General features: G+C 32.3%; 1 protein-coding gene across 1 annotated transcript in view; it reads right to left on the minus strand.

Moving 5' to 3' along the window:
- LOC129224936 (centrosomal protein of 57 kDa-like) overlaps positions 1 to 17,020 on the minus strand; it is a 71,474-nt gene that overhangs the window by 37,454 nt on the left and 17,000 nt on the right. Inside the window, exons 3-5 of the mRNA XM_054859516.1 lie at positions 7,969 to 8,234; positions 7,121 to 7,252; positions 3,131 to 3,318 (exon numbers count right to left, since the gene is read on the minus strand). Coding sequence (XP_054715491.1) covers positions 3,131 to 3,318; positions 7,121 to 7,252; positions 7,969 to 8,199 — 551 coding nt within the window. The 5' untranslated portion in view covers positions 8,200 to 8,234. The remainder of the gene's footprint in view (positions 1 to 3,130; positions 3,319 to 7,120; positions 7,253 to 7,968; positions 8,235 to 17,020) is intronic.

Below are 17,020 nucleotides of genomic sequence, written 5' to 3' on the forward strand. Positions count from 1 at the left end.
TAGCATATAAAAGATACTTCAATATCTTACGTAAAAAAAAATTGAGTAAATTTAGAGCATTCCCTCATCTTCAAAAAAAAACATCTAAAATAGAGGAAAAAATGAAATTTTCGGAAATTTTTGATTTTTTAAAGTACGATTTCGTTATCAAGAAATTCATAAACAATTACTAAATTAGAGCAGATAGTTAGTTATAGATAGTTTTTCAATCTGAATCATTTTTACTGTTATTTTTTCATTAAAAGAGCTAGAAGAGTGATTTGAAATCTGAAGAAAATTGGTAAAATTTCAATCTTTGTTAATTATATCTCAGATTCAAAAAAAAAAAAAAAAAATCCGAATAAATTTTACTTTGCTCTTTCCCAATAGAGATTTGTTTATAGAATGTGGAAGTATTTTTTTTTTTTAAGGGCACGTTTATACCTTATGGAGTTATTGAGTCACAAATTGGCTGCAATGAACTCTGAAAACTTAGGCTTAGCCTAAGCATCAACTTCTAATTTCAATAACAAAGCTACAAACAGTTTTTAAACTTCCATACTTTGCATTCCCTCATAGATATGCATGGTTTACCTAAATGAAAATTTTCATTGAAATTTGTGACATGTCAGCCACAGCTGATTTGCTCATTTCGCGTGGATGACCCTTTAAAAAACATTCCAGGTTAATAAATGTCTACTTATGTTATTAAATACCAAGGCAACATATTTTTAATGTAACTAAACCTCCTTCATGAATCAAATAATGCTTTAAAAATTATTATTCATTGTAATAAATATCTCGTTTAAGTTACGACAAACTAAAAATGTAATTACATTGATTACAAATGCTTTGAAAGAACAGCAATTTCCTTTTTTTTTTAAAGGAATGAAATCTCAAACACACAGCAGTTTTCAACAAAGCATGTTGAACATGTTGGCATGTTTCAAAAAAAAAAAAAAAGGACCTAAGCAAAAATGTTGAGATTTCAAATTTTTATAACCATTATTTATTTTATGAAAAAGAAAACAAAAAGCAGAATGGAGGCTATTAAGGTACTAATAAGACCATGCATTGCGGAAAATACTAGTACAGTCGTCCCTCACTACTTCGCGCTTCAACTTTCGCGGCTTCACTACGTCGCGTTTTTTTTTTTTTTTCAAATATAGTAATTAGTCTTTTTTATGCTTTCGTATAAACCTTTTCCTACAAAAGAATAACAAAGTATGTCTTTCAAGTAAGGTAAGCTCTTCTGAGAGGCTGTAGCTGTACTAGTTGAGGGAGTGTAGGTATAAAATCACCGAAGAAAGTGCAGCGAATCATTATTTCATTTTAACCGTTAAACACTATAACTGGAAAGTATAAATCACTAGAGGATAAATAAATCTGTAAATGGTGTTCAACAGTGTACTAGCTTTTTAAGTTGTATGCGCAATACCTTTAATGAAGATAAATGTAGAAGAACGGGGACATGTGTGTATGTAGTTTTATTTCCCAATAATAACTATGTGATATATATTACATCTAATACATCTCATTTTCTCATATTTTGAGTAATATATTAAGTAATGCAAATGTAATAGTGGCTAAGGGTGTTGTTTCATGTCTAGAGGGCTCAAACTATGTTAAAAACCTATTTAAAGTGTTCTAAGTAAGTTTATGCACTCTAGTTAGGAAAATATTTGGTTTATAAATACAGAATCCTACTTCGCGGTAAAGCCTGGAACGAATTAACCGCGATAAACGAGGGTTAACTGTAATCTCTAGCTAAGCATGGCTTAGATTTTCTTTTTCAGCAGAGGCAAAATAAAATACAATAATAGTAAATCAGAACTTTATGATTTTAATATGGTTATTTCTTTTATTTTTTTTATTTTTGTAGTCTTCTTAGATTCAGTTTTTAAAAATGAGATTGATATTTTTTCTCTCAACTATCAGGAAAATTCACATGTCCGAAACACGACATTTACCGTACAACAGCATCTTTGCCTGAATAATGCAGCAGTTTTACCCATAAGATGGAAATATGGGAAAGGAATTCTCTGACATTTCCCAAAACTTTTTAGGTGATTTTCATTTTCCCTGACAGTTCCAGGTTTTCCATGTTTACTAGGCAACCCTGTGTTTTGATATAATTCGAGCTTGCCACCATATTCTCTACCTGCCTTCCAAGTTTGTACACGACATTATGAGACAACCTGTGTACAAAACATAATGGACACAATCCTTATAGCAAAATAGTTTCCTCCATCAAAATATTGTGCACAGGTTTAACTAAACCAAAAAAAAAACTTGGTTTTGGTTTTTTTCAAAAAAAAAAAAAAGTTTTTTTTTCCCCACCCTTAATAATAATAATATACATCATTCCATTAAAAAAATTATCAGAAATAAAAATCATGACAAAATACCCCCCCCCCCCCCCAAAAAAAAAAAAAGCACTTAGACCAGTGTTTCTCAACCTTTTTTGTCTGGCAGACCAACAAGAGCTTGGAAAAAAATTTGCAGACTGGTGATGGTTTCTTTCTATTTCTTTCTCTCTCTCTCTCTTTTTTTTTTTTTTTTTTTGGCAAAATAAAAAAAAAACCCTTCAAGGATGCAGTTTTTTTCTTCTTTTTTTTCAAAATAATAATTTTAATACATGAGTTAATAAATACAGAAATGAAATTTGGCATTAAAGAGCTACTACAAAATTTATTTAAGTGTTAAGAATAGGACAAAGAAATTATTGTACTAATTATGCATAAGTAATAAACATTGGTTGAAGTATCATAGAAAACTACAAAAATTAGTCACAAAATTTAAAAGATGTCATAGGATATTATTTTTATTATAAAATGGAGTTATCTTTTTATTTTATTTATTTATTTATTTATTTTTAAATTTATTTATTTATTTATTTATTGATTCAGAAAACTTTTTTTATTTGGACAAGCAAACATTTCTGAGGACCAGTTAAATTTTTCTGCTGACCAGTGCCAGTTTGCTGGACACAGGTTGAGAATCGCTGACTTAGACTATATAAAATATTATGCCTTGAACAAGGTTACATTTCAACAACTATTTCCAACAGAGCAACATGTGAGTTTTTTCACTATATACAATTTATTTAATTTTTTCACAACTTAAATTGTTTAGGAAGTTGATCACCTACATGTTTAAGTTGGTCAGATCATCAGACAATTCCTTTATCATACTGCCTACAGTATCTTCTTTGCTTTGATTACTGTTAGATCGTTGCTGGATACGAGGCTTTGGACCACATAGAGCTTTATTGTGAGATTTCATCATGGCAAATATATTCTGACAGTTGGCAATAACAGAATGGCTTGCAGAAGATGACTAAATTTAAATTAGAAAGAGAGTAAAAATTTTCAATACTTTAGTAAAAATTATCATGCAATAGTAATACAAAAAGCTGCATGACATAACCAGGAAAACATTGAACACTATTTTAAGAATTATTATGGTTACAACACAGTGCCTAAAAGAAGGGTTGCAGAGGTGCAGAAAAAGAGTTGCTCTTCCATTGGCTGATGATGATAAACAACTTGAAAAAATAAATAATGCATAAATTAATTTTAATCTATCTGCAGTCATAACCAATATATTATGCCTATAGTCCCTGGACAAATTATTAGATGAATTATAGCAGATGTGAATTAGAATATATGAGAGTCCATTGCAACATATGTTTGGGAGCACTTTTGTCTATTACTCTTAAAATAAATTTTCACTCTCACGTCTTCCAGAAACAGGAAATTTTTTAATAATAGTTATTTTCATTAATGAAGATATCACATAGAAGTCAGGTGAAAAGATTAAGCTAGTTTAGTTTTCTGAAAGTATGCTTTTTACAATCATTTTAACAAGTTTAGTAAAATGACACTACAAAACATCTTTCTTGCTATTACTAACAATTAAAGTTATGAAAAACTATCCAATTAAAGTTGCTGTCATTTGTAATTTTTCCCCCCTTTCAGAGGTAATATTTAACATTACAGCTTGATGGGCGAAAATGCTTTTACACCGATGTTTGGAGAACCTTTTTACTTTTGTTTAAGGTGGGAAAAGGGATACAATATAGCTAGAGCCAGTGCAAAGAATTTGAGTATAGGTGTAATTAAAAACGTTATTTAGGCCTCCAGCCCTGTACTGTAAAGTAAGTTGGAATAGATGTGACTAGTGATGTGGATCGGGTAAATACCCAGCGGGTAGGTAAATATTTTTTGGGTATTTACCCGGGTATTTACCCAAGGTCTGGGTAAATACCCAAAAACTGGGTATTTTACAAAAATTGCAAAAAAGTGAATGGGATTTTTTTTTAAAATCTAAATGTGAAATAATTGGTAAAACTGATAGATACATATATGTATTACACAGTTTATAATATTTTTTTATTGAAACACTTGATGAAATCATGAAAGAAACATATGGTGAACCAAAGAATCTTTCTTTTCAATGTCATAATTGGAGAAGTATAAGCAATTCATTATGAACTTCAGGATTTCAAAATCACAATCTAGGTTAGTCATATCCAAAATGAAAAAAAAGGAAGCATGAGGGATGTTTGGAAGAATAAACTGAGAAGTTATTAAGACTATCGTGTTATTTATTTTATTGATATTTAAGTGATAACATGGAAAATATAGAAACAGTTTTCACATTAATAAGCAAAAAAAAGCAAAATATTCTTCTCTGTTGCCTTGCTCATTTGCATTTCCTCCCCTGTAGGGTGGGAAGTTCATTTTTTTGGGTATTTTTCCGAAGGCAGGGTAAATCCCCTAATAATTGCGCATTTTGCAAAAAATTTTTAGGTGGTATTAAAAGGTGACTATTTTCTTTTTTAAACATAAATCCTAAAATAAAAGATTAAAAATTTTAAATGTTTATGTATATTACGTGTGTGTATATATATATATATATGTGTGTGTGATACAGAATACACCTGAGCAATTGAACTAAGTTTGGAGGAAATTTCTGCATAAGATATAGGTAAATAAATAATAATAATAAATTGAGCGACATTTCGTTACATTTTGATGTCATGCAGGGACATATTACTGCGTTATAAAAGACTAGGACCTTAAAAAATTGATGTTTGCTTTTTTCGTAACCAGTTAATCTTTTTACTTTTTGTAGAATGGCTTTTTATATGTGAAATTTGGCTATCGACATTGATCAGGCATATCCAACACATTTAATGTGAATATCATATTAGATTGCTAAGCTGTTTCACACAATAATTCTTTAAATATGTGATCAAAATATAATTTTTGGGCAAAAATTTATTGTTTTGTATATTGTTGGTTGTATACAGAAAAGTATTTTAGTTGAATATAAATTTTTGAAATAAATACCCGGGTATTTACCCATTTTGGGTATTTACCCGGGTATATACCCTGGGTATTTACCCCTAAAAATAAATACCCGGGTATTTTACATCACTAGATGTGACAATTATCCGTTTGAATATTTTTGTGTGTTGGTAAACAGAAAAAACTGGAAAGCATTTTTTAAATTTACTTTCTCATGTTTTCCTTTTCCTGTAATATGTTGTTTAACCCTAGTGTCAATGACGGCGACCGGGTACTCAGGTACTTTTTTCAACTTTTATCATAATTTTTATCACTTCTAATTAGCTCTTGGCAAAATTGCTTTTAATCCTTGTTATTTATATGAACTTGAACTAAACAAAGTTTTAACCCTGTTTTCATAAACATTTTTTTGGAAGGGGGGGGGGGTAGCATTAAAAATTCTTATACTTATATTCAATAACCAGGTAGCGCTCAAGCGATGGCAATTTTTGGCCAATGGTTCAAAGACCGCCGATTATTTTTTGTTTCAAACGGCCAATGACCAAAAAAAACTAACTAAGGACGCCCGAAATATAGGTTCCAAACATTTTTTTAAAGAACAAAAAAGTATTCAATACGTTGTAAAAACTGATGGCAAGTCAACATTTTAAAAAATGAATGGATAAATAACTTTGATAGCTAATCCGTCTGACACATTTATATTTCTTATTTTTTAATGAAAATGTTATGTTGAAAATCAGAGCAAAGTAGAGAAAATTACATGGGGCGCAGAAATATTTTTCTAACAGAAGAAAAGATAACAGATAAAGAGGGGGGATTTAAAGGATTGTAATGAAGAGTCACACCATTTACTAATCGTTAAAAGCTCAAAGGTAAAAACGGAAGTGAAACAAAACTTTGCTAGAGAAGTACTGTATTTCAATAAATAAAAATACAAGGATAGAAATCTAAAATATTACTATTAATTTTGAAGTATTTGATCAATCGTCTCAACACCAGATTTTGTTTTGCTATAAAACATAATAATTAGGGCTATTGGTTGCCCCACAGTTGCTTTTGTTACGATGTGAAGTAGAAAGCAATGTTACGCCTTTTTTCTTTTTGTTAGTATACGAAGATATTGTTACACTTTTATTGGTACCAAATTAGAAACATTCTCTCATGATGTAGACAATATTTCAGTTAGACTATACATTTTTTTTTTTTTTTTGTACTTACTTATGTGAGATGCCATGACAATATAAAGGTTGAGCAAATAATTGTGAGGTGAAAAATTACAAATAATATTTTTCAATAAAACAGGCAACATGAATGAGCTTTGTGGGTCACATTTGGTCCGCGGGTCATAAGTTGAGGCTGATATAAATAAATAAAATACTATGAATTCACTATGATATACCAAAGTGTACAACCCAATACATCCAGTATCACAAAAAACTAGAGAAAACCAATTTTTACTTACAGACCATTCAACATGAAATATAAGCATAAAATGCCAGAAAAACAATAAGCCATCTCGGTTTTCAGTAAAAACAGGTACACACATTTCCCGTGATGAGGTTGGAAGAAAAAGTTCCATTCAAATAGAAGGGTTGTCAGAAAAAAAAATATTTTCCTGTTCTATGCCTTCAAAATTCGAAATGGGTACCGTGCTACTCGGTTATTGAGAGTTACGGGAATGTTTGGTCATTGATGCTCTTTTATATTTTTTGTTACTGGTTGTTCCATTTATATTTGGTACTTGTATGTTTTCAATTTGCATATGCCAAAGACGTTGTACAAACATTGACATACACATCAATGAGGATTCACTAACAGGAACTTACTGCTCCTAAGAGGAAAGGCACATCATCCAGCTTCGGATGGTAATGAGGTTGTGAACCCAGCTTCGTAAACTTTGATTTTTCGAACACTGAATCAATTATGTTCTCTCCTTCAGTTTGGACACTAGCAGTAGCCTAGAATAAAAAACACTTATAAGAGTATTTAGTGAACCATGATGAAATTTCTATTTAAAATTCATAAAGTACATTTCAATAACAATTTCACTTAGCAGAAATCACTTAAACTTGGAAAATTAAATTTTTAAAAAGAAGTTGCAAAATGAAATATTGAGAAAGATATGATACCTCTGCCAAAGCACATGATAAATTTATTTAAAATAAACCACTCATTTTAAAATACCTATTGCTTAAATTAATACAACTGGTAGGATCACTGAAAAAGTCAAAGTTGGGAAAAAAAATGTTTTTTTTTTTTTTTTTTTGTATCAAAATGTGTTTCTACTTAATATTTTGAGGGAGTTATTTTTCCTTGTGAAAACATAGCCACATAACCATCATGATGAATCTCAAATGATTTCAATTAACTTTGATTTCCACACTCTCTTGAGTCACTGGATTCACTGTGTTTCTGCCTTTACATTGCCAAGTAATTCCAATTCATATTTTAGTAGCCAACCACTTGCAGAAGTTTGTATAATATTTAAAAAAAAAAAAAAAGAAATCATCCTAAATAAAAGCATACATGATAAAAAGAGCAAATCTAATACAAAACGAAAATACAGTTGACATAAAAAGATTTTCCCGACAAAAAAAAAAAAAAAAAACCTGAAAAATAGCTAACGATTGGGAAATTTGCAGATAAATCAAAAGGCATAAGAGGTATACTGTACCTTTAAAGCAGTTGATGATTTTATACCTTTGCTCTGTAAGTCAAAAATAGGTGAATCAAAGGAATATGTTTGAATCAAACTATTTCCTGTTTGGGTTTGTTTATCATCAATGACAACTTCAGCGACAAAATCATTAAAATTGTTACTCCTGGATTCTGGGTAGCATCTTTCTTTCGAATTTTCAACTGTTTCTTTCCTCAAGAGACTTCTAACATACTGAATTTGCAGCATACCTAGCTGATACTGGACATCATTAAGAGATAAATCTGCAATAAGAGTTAAAAGTTTAAGGTGAAGAAAAAATGATTAAAAAATATCAACTATCTAGTTGTGTTCAAACTATGTTGCACAATATGCATACTGCCAACTAGGGGAAATCTCAATGGGTAAAATACATCTAATGTTTCAATAATGAACCAGTAAATTAGTCTTGTGAATTCCACTAACTGCTTGTAACAGACTTGTCTACTAAATTTTCAGAAAATGCTTTTAAGAAAGGATGAAAATATTCTTTACATTTGAGTAACTCACAAATTTTCCAGATTTCTGTTTATTTTTTTCTAGTGAACAGTAAAATTTAAGTGACTCCTGAAAATTATCACCACCCTAAACGTTTTCCATGCTTATTAGATACAATTATTTTTTTTAATTTTTCATAAAATTTATCTTTATTAAGCCTGGAAAAAATTCATTGTGGCTAAATTTACGAATAGTGCTTGTTGAAACTAACTGGGATGCAACTGATAAACATTTTTGAATAACACGGAGCAAAAGGAGGAGTGTACAAATCCTCAACAGAGGATTGAAAATGAGAGAAATCTCATGGACAAAGATAATCCCTTTCATTTACCACGAAATATACCAACACCATAGCCGGCCAAACAACTGGTTGTGGTAGATAACCGGGCCAGAAAAATATTTAAAATTGAACATGCCTTACCGGCAGGGTTGGCCGGATTGGACCCGATGGTTTTTTTTTTTTTTTTTTTTGAAAAAGCCCAATTTTGGGTTTTTTTAAATTTTCTGAGAAATTTTTTAAAAAATTAATTAATTTAAATACGTACTTTCACAATGTAAACTTTTTTTTATTTGATCTTCACCACAGACAATGGACATAAAAATGAATTTTGAACTTTAATAGTATTTCTTAACTCTTAAAGCATTAATTAGAGCATTAAAAAAATACTTCAAAGATTTTAAATAAATATATTTAACTTTTTTCTTTAACTGGTCTCTCTCGCTCTGTCTCTCTCAATAAATAACTCAAATTATCTTCACTAAGTCCTGTCACGTCTGATTTTCTCAATATTTGTACATTGTACAGAGGAAACTACTCTAGTTAAAAGGCTTTCATGTGAATTATTTTCTGCAAACCAACATGTCACAAATCTCAAATAAACAAGGTATATTTTTTAGAAATTAACAGGTATTACAAACGGTCGGACAGAAAACAGAATAGAATGTACAGTATTTTCATTATCTTGCGAAAAAGTTTAATATTTGTTACTCTGTACACTGAGATTGAAAACCAGGCAGCATAAAATTCAAAGAAATAGCTGGAATTCAGAAAAAAATGATTTAAACTACGTGAGGTTCTACAGTAGTTTTGCATAACAAAATGAAATACAATAAAGTAAAATGCACAAAAAAAAATGTATTAATTTTTTTACAACGAACAATAGATTTTATCACTTGAGAAGTAACTTTGCCTTAACTGTTGGTAATCATGAAAACTAAAATATCTGAAACTTCACCATTCTTGGGTTTCGTTGTCTTTCATACTTTTCTTCATAAAAAGCTGAATTTTAACTATTCCAACTTTTTTTTACCCCAAGACAATTTTTGCCCTTTGTCCATATACTTACGTACAATACGCTACAAGTACCTCACATTTTCCCTAAAAAAAGACAAGTTTCAGTTGGGTTTTTCGGGTTTTATTTTTAAAAAAAACCCAAAACACCCTGGTCCATGGACTTAATAATAATAAAAAAAAAACAGGGTTTTTGCCAACCTTGCTTACCGGGCATGCTTGTCTAAAATATACATGCCTGAATAAAATTTTTACGTGGCTAGTTTTCTTTATTGTATATAACACTAATCAGACAGAAAGTTAATTTAACAGCTTTATATCTGAATCAAGATTTATTTATAAATCACAAAAAAATTAGTTTAAAGAAAAACTACATACTAAGGTGTCATTAAAATTTACAAAAAATTAAATTATATAAAGGACAAGATCACTTCCATACAAACCAGAAACAGCAAACTCTTTTGCTACTCAACTTAAGGCAATACCTGTTGCGGTAAACAAAAACATTATCTTTACACTTTACTTTGGGCAGATCGCACACAGGGATGTGCCGATCAAAACTCGCTTTCGGAGCAATCTAAGTCTTGGGAGCAAGAAATTGGTGAGTTTGGAGCAGCTTGGAGCAGTAACAGGGTGAATTCGGAGCAGCCTGGAGCAGAAATACGGTGATTTTGGAGCAGTAAAATTGCAAATTTGGAGCAGCTTGTAGCTGCAAAAATTTAAATTTTGCATCAATTTAGAGCAAACATGTATATTTCACACAGAAACATGTGTGACATGATAAAATAACAAAAAAGAAAATTAAGGATGCGAAACCACCATAACTCCAACTACTAATTGAAGCTCTCGATTCCATTTATTATTATTGCTATTTTTTCTTTCTCTTTTTTTTCAGAAGATGAGTCCTGTCCTGCTCTACCCTTCTTTTACACTTTTTCTGATTTAAATTTAGTTCACACATTTACTTTGCTTAATACATCACTGCTTTAGTGCATATTTAAGTACTAAAGCATAAAGTATGAAGTGCTTTGATACCTATTTTTAAAATTTGTTTGCTTCATAAAACTCAAAAACATGTTCAAAAAGGCTATAAAAAAAAAGAAAAAATAATAATAATAATAACAATAAAATAAAAAAAGAAAGAAAGCAAAAAAGAATGGTTAAATTTAAAAACTAAACCTCAACAAGTTACAAGATTGTTTTAAAAAGCTATTAAATAATCTTTTTGTTTTTCTTTCTTTTTTTTTGGTATGTGTAACTTATTTACTTACATTTGACCTTATATGTATATAGGGTGTTCCGTTTAAACCTGTAAGACTATTATTTTCGCAACCGCTAATCCTAGATGTATACTTCCAATTGCAAAAATGTTCAAAAACAGATCCAGAGTTAAGATGTTAAAAATTTCAACCAAAAATAAAAATGAATTAAAAAATAAAAAATTTAATTTTTTATACGGCCCTAGGTCCCCTAAGTAATATTTAGAGAAATAATCTCCACTGAAAACTATTACTAATACAAAAAAACTTGACATTTGTGCAACCAAAACTCAAGGAGATATTCCAGTTTAAAGTTTTAAGGGACCATACAGAAGAGAGATTGGAACTTATAGCTCTTTCAGAAAAATGACAGGTCGTCAAAGTAAGAAAAACGGTATTTATATTTTTCAGTGCAATTCAAAAATGAATGCAAATGTTATGCCGTGATACTCAAAAACACACTATGAAACCTCGAACAATTTGAAAAATTACACACTCCATGCAGACATGTAATTTCAAACACTTGTTAACTACTATATTTCCTCCCAAAAGGTGTTACTGACGGGCAAAGAAAAGTGGTGTAGGTCACAAAACGCTGCGTTTCATATCTCGATGAATATTGGTTGTACTAATTTCAAACTTTTTGTGTTGGAATTCTTTTTCAATGGAGATTATTTCCCTAAACATAAGTTAGGGCACCTGGGGCCTGTATAAAAAGTTACATTTTATATTTTCTGATTCATTTCTATTTTTGCTTCAAACTTTCAATATATTAACCCTGCATTTAATGAAATTTTAATTGATTGTTAGAGATGGATTAAGAGATGCTTTGGATATATTAGGAAGTAGGTTGACACAAAAAAATAATTTGAAATTAAAACATTGTTTTGCCTCAAAGAACGAACAAACCCTTCTTTTGGAATATCTAATTGCAATTAAAAAAGTAAGTGCTAAACCTGACACTGTATAAAGCATTTATATGCGTAAATCCTTCTATGACTAACGTTTTTGTATTATGTGAGGCATGTAGGTACGTTCACACATACACACAAATGTCACGACAAAACTCATCACAACTTATTCGAGGGCGTTTAAAGGGCATTTTTTTGTTGCCTACAAGTTTACACACTAGTAAGTGCGGACATAAAGAAAAAAAAACTAATCAAAACTCGCTTAGGGTTAATTAAAACATAAATTTATGTTGATATTTGAGAGATAAATTTTTCAAGGAGATAAATATTTCCTTTTTGGAGCGTAAGGGAGAAATAGCTGCATGACCTTATGTAGTCCAAAGAGTTTTTTGGATAATCCGAGGTGGAGCGAGTCCCAATTGCCTCGGATCTTCAAGACTCTACTGTATATCTTTAGGTATATCTTTACTAATAATAAAGCTGAAAGTCTCTCTGTCCGGAGGATGTCTGGATGTCTGTGGCGCGCATAGCGCCTAGACCGTTCGGCTGATTTTCATGAAATTTGGCACAAAGTTAGTATGTAGCATGGGGGTGTGCACCTCGAAGCGATTTTTCGAAAATTCGATGTGGTTCTTTTTCTATTCCAATTTTAAGAAAAAAAAATCATAAGATGGACGAGTAAATTACAAAATTATCATAACGTGGAACCGTAACATGGGTACAAGCCAACTGGCAAAAAAATTTACCATACATTATTTGCAAATATACAGGCGAACCAAAAGACCTTTTGATTTTTCTATTACGGGCAAAGTCGTGCGGGTATCACTAGTCATTACTAATAATAAAGCTGAAAGTCTCTCTGTCTGGATGTCCGGAGGATGTCTGGATCTTTGTGACGCGTATAGCGCCTAGACCGTTTGGGCGATTTTAATGAAATTTGGCACAAAGTTAGTTTGTAGCATGGGGGTGTGCACCTTGAAGCGATTTTTCGAAAATTCGATGTAGTTCTTTTTCTATTACAATTTTAAGAACGAAACTATCATAAGATGGACGAGTAAGTTACGAAATTATCATAACATGGAACCGTAACACGGGCACAAGTCAATTGGCGAGATACGAAATTATCATAACATGGAACCGTAACATGGGTACAAGCCAATTGGCGAGAAAATTCACCATACATTATTTGTAAATATAAAGGTGAACTAAAAGACCTTTTAATTTTTTCTATTATGGGCAAAGCCGTGCGGGTACCACTAGTATGTTATATACTGAAATACTTGATTAACAAATCTGAAGATCAAGCAAAGGTAACATTAAAACCTTTTCTTTTCAACTATTTGGTATTTAATCATAAAATTAATTATGAAATTACAATGAAACAAAAAGATTTTGAGAAATGATGTCATAAGAAAAAGAATTTTAAAATGCATGTGAAAAAAAAATAATAAATAAATAGATACAAATAAAAATTTTAAGATAGGCTAAGAATATGGAAAAAATGCCTGAATGAGAACTTGGAAATATCTGCATATTCATTACCAGAGCATTAGAATTTCCCGATTTTTGCTATCTTAAGTGTCTCCAACAGGGCCCGATCAAGACAAACTGGTGCCCAGGTCCTGAGTAAAAATTAGTGCCCCCCCCCCCCATGGGAAAATCAGCATAATTTCAAAGTCAATGTTTTATACTAGAAGCCTAATACACTAGAAACTTACACATTACTACAGAAACCTGGGATTTGAATACCAAACACTTGATAGTCACCATACTAATCATCGTTAAATTGCCTTACCTTAAGGTGAAAATGAATTAAAAAGCAATTTAAAACTGCAAAAATAGCAAAAAAAAAATCTTACTAATTCTGACTTAAGCTTTAAAAAGGCTTCTTTCTGGCTTTAACAGAGGCAAATGTGTCGATCACATCATCGAAATCTAATTTTGATGTCACAGAAATTTCAATGGTCAATAAGAAAAACGCCTGTAAATTATCCTGAGAAACGCAGCTTCTCAAACAATTTTTGATTCTTTTCAAAGCTGAAAAGGAACCTTCACTTTAACACAAAAAAAAGGAAGGAAGTAAGCTAATTTAGGCTATTTTAGTGCCCCTAAATTTGTGGTGCCCAGGTCCGTGGACCCGCCGGACCGTGCGTTAATCAGGCCCTGGTCTCCAACCAAAATTAGAGATCAATTTTCTGTCCTAAAATCTTAAGAAACCCAAGATTAAAAACTGGTGAACAATTTTATTTTTTACAGATGGAATTCGCTTAAATAAATTTGGATGGAACTAGAGTGACATTTTTGAGTGCGCATGGCAAGAAGACGAACTTACAAGTCCTCTTCTTCAAAAAACAAAAGATAAGAATGAATGAAAATAATGGTCAATACAAAATTTTTCAAGTCAAAGGAATAGAATCACATAATAAATTAAAACGATCGAGTTTTTCCAAAGCGGATGCAATCGGATTTTAAAATCCACAAAAAATCAGAACTAAGTCAAAAGAAATCGTATACACAAGTTCCAAACGCATAGACTTGATGATAATCTGCAGAAACTGCCAAATATGTTGAAGGTACTGCAACATTACATGCAAAATCGCACTTTTGGCGCAAGTTTGTCCGATTTTGGCGCAAAAAAGTCCATTTGGTGGTCTTTTGAAGCAGTTTGGCTCGATTGGCACAGCTGGCACATCCCTGCGCTCAGTGACTTTGCCGATTATTCTGAATGATTTTATGTTTGTAAAAATATGATTTTAGCAGCACCGCTGTAAATAAATGAGCTCCCATAAAGATGGGGTAATTTTTCAAAAAATTACAAAATAATAAAGTTTTAGGAAGAAATATTTCATTAAAAAAGGACATTACTAGTCGGACATGTAAGGGTTCATGCCTGATCTGAATTTTTACATGCCCCGAGCATGTTGGCCAATATAATTTTTGAGCCCTGGTAGATAATGGTATACAAGTATTACTCATAATTTTAACAAAATACAAACTTTTTAAAATGATAACAAAAAAAGAAACAGAAAAAGTCATGAAGGCAAATGTGCAAAAACAATAAGATGATAAGTTCATAACCGGTCGTTTGATCAGCTAGTGATATGTTTAGTGTTAAATTGCAGTTTCATCTTTCTCCATATTTACTACTATTTCTATAAAGAAATTAATTAGTTCAAAAGTGGACAGGACAGTAGACTTTGGATCTTACTCTTAGGATCCGAATTTCTGCATGTTTCTTTTAGAAACTTTTTCTTCTTTGGCACAAAACAAAAAATATCTATTAATCTTGATAGAACTTGTTTGAAAATATGTGTACCCTTATGCTGCTTATACGGGGGAGGGAGGGAGACAAGAGGGGAAACTGCCCACTCACTTTGGAAAGTATATATATATATAATAATAAAAGTGAAAAATATTGAAAAGACCACACCAAGAGCCCATAGATGCGCAATGCAGCAAAACTAAAAAGCCAAGTATATATATATATATATATATATACACTGATAAGCCAAAACATTATGACCACCCAGTCAATAACGCGTTGCGCCACCTATGGCCCGCAAAACAGTTGCGACTCGTCTTGGCATGGATGCCATAAGCTCTTGGTAGACGTCTGGAGATAGATTGTACCAAATGTTATTGCAGCGGTCACGCAAAGTTGAGATATCTTGACATGGTGGTGTTTCAGCTCTGAGCTGCTTTTCCATGAAATCCCAAATGAACTCTATAGGATTAAAATCCGGTGAATTTCGTGGCCGGGCATTAATTGGAATTCTTCATCATGCTGCTGGAATCACTCGCCTTTTGACATGGGGCATTGTCCTGCTGGAATATGCCGTTTCCAGTAGGGAAGACCGACGCCATGTACAGGTGCACCTAATCTGCTACAATGTTCAGATAATCCACAGCCTTCATGGTATGTTCTACCACAACTAAAGGTCCCAGAGCCTGCCAGGAAAAAGTTCCCCAAATCATAATACCGCCAATACCAACCTGTTTACGACCAACGGTACACGACAGGAGCAACTGTTCACCTGTAAGACGGCGAGCCCTGACACGACCATCTACGTGAGGAACAAGAAATCGCGATTCATCGGACCAGACAACTCTCTTCCAGTCATCCAAGGATCAGTCTCGGTGTTCTCGTGCCCACTGTAGGTGTAGTTGGCGATGATGGTTGGTCAATAGAGGCACACGAGTGGGACGTCTGCTGCGCAGTCCCATATCCAACAGTGTCTGCTGAACTGTATGTTTGGAAACACTTCCACTCACACCTGCACTGTATTGAGCTGTTAGTTGCTCAACTGTCTGCCTCCGATTTTGCTTTACCAATTGGCCTAATCTCCAACATCCCGTATCTTTGATGACGAGTGGCCGTCCAACACCTTTACGCCTACTGTTGGTTTTGCTGTCTTTTTTCCACTTTGCATAAGTACCAACAACGACAGATCGTGAACAACCTACCAGTCTTGCAGTTTCTGAGATACTCGTTTGGAGTCTTCGGGTCATCACAATCTGCACTCGATCAAATTCGCTAAGATCGTTACCCTTTCCCGTAAACTTGCAAAAGAAAGTGCTCCAATGAAGCCTTACCTTCTCCAGCCCCAGTTATATACCAATCCCAAGTCATCATGTGGTCTCAATGTCATCCAAATCAGTTATTTGAAAAAGTTAGGGATGGTGTTTTGGCTCCTCAGTGTATATATATAAACATCAATAGAACAATAAACAGACAAGGTTACAACACATGACAGAGATGAAGCCAGCAGCCTCTTCAGCAGTGGAAACTTCATCCTATGGTCCAAAGACCAAAAATTTTAATACTGAAACTAAGAAGAGGATGTCCAATTCCGAAAAAGTCAACATTCAGGATTACATTGGGCAAAAGCACCACATGTGAAAAATGAATGCAGATTTTTAGAACTAAGACCTAAAAATAAGCATTGGGGTTTCGTCTCAGACATTAGAAGCCAAGGCTATCAATAATGTCCCTCCACCGTACGGCCAGCAAAAATCAAAAGTCTTACCTATGTGTCCGGATGTAAAAGTAAAATCGCATCCATCGGGGCCAT

This window comes from Uloborus diversus, chromosome 1 (genome assembly GCF_026930045.1).
Source record: "Uloborus diversus isolate 005 chromosome 1, Udiv.v.3.1, whole genome shotgun sequence".
Taxonomy (NCBI): Eukaryota; Metazoa; Arthropoda; class Arachnida; order Araneae; family Uloboridae; genus Uloborus; species Uloborus diversus.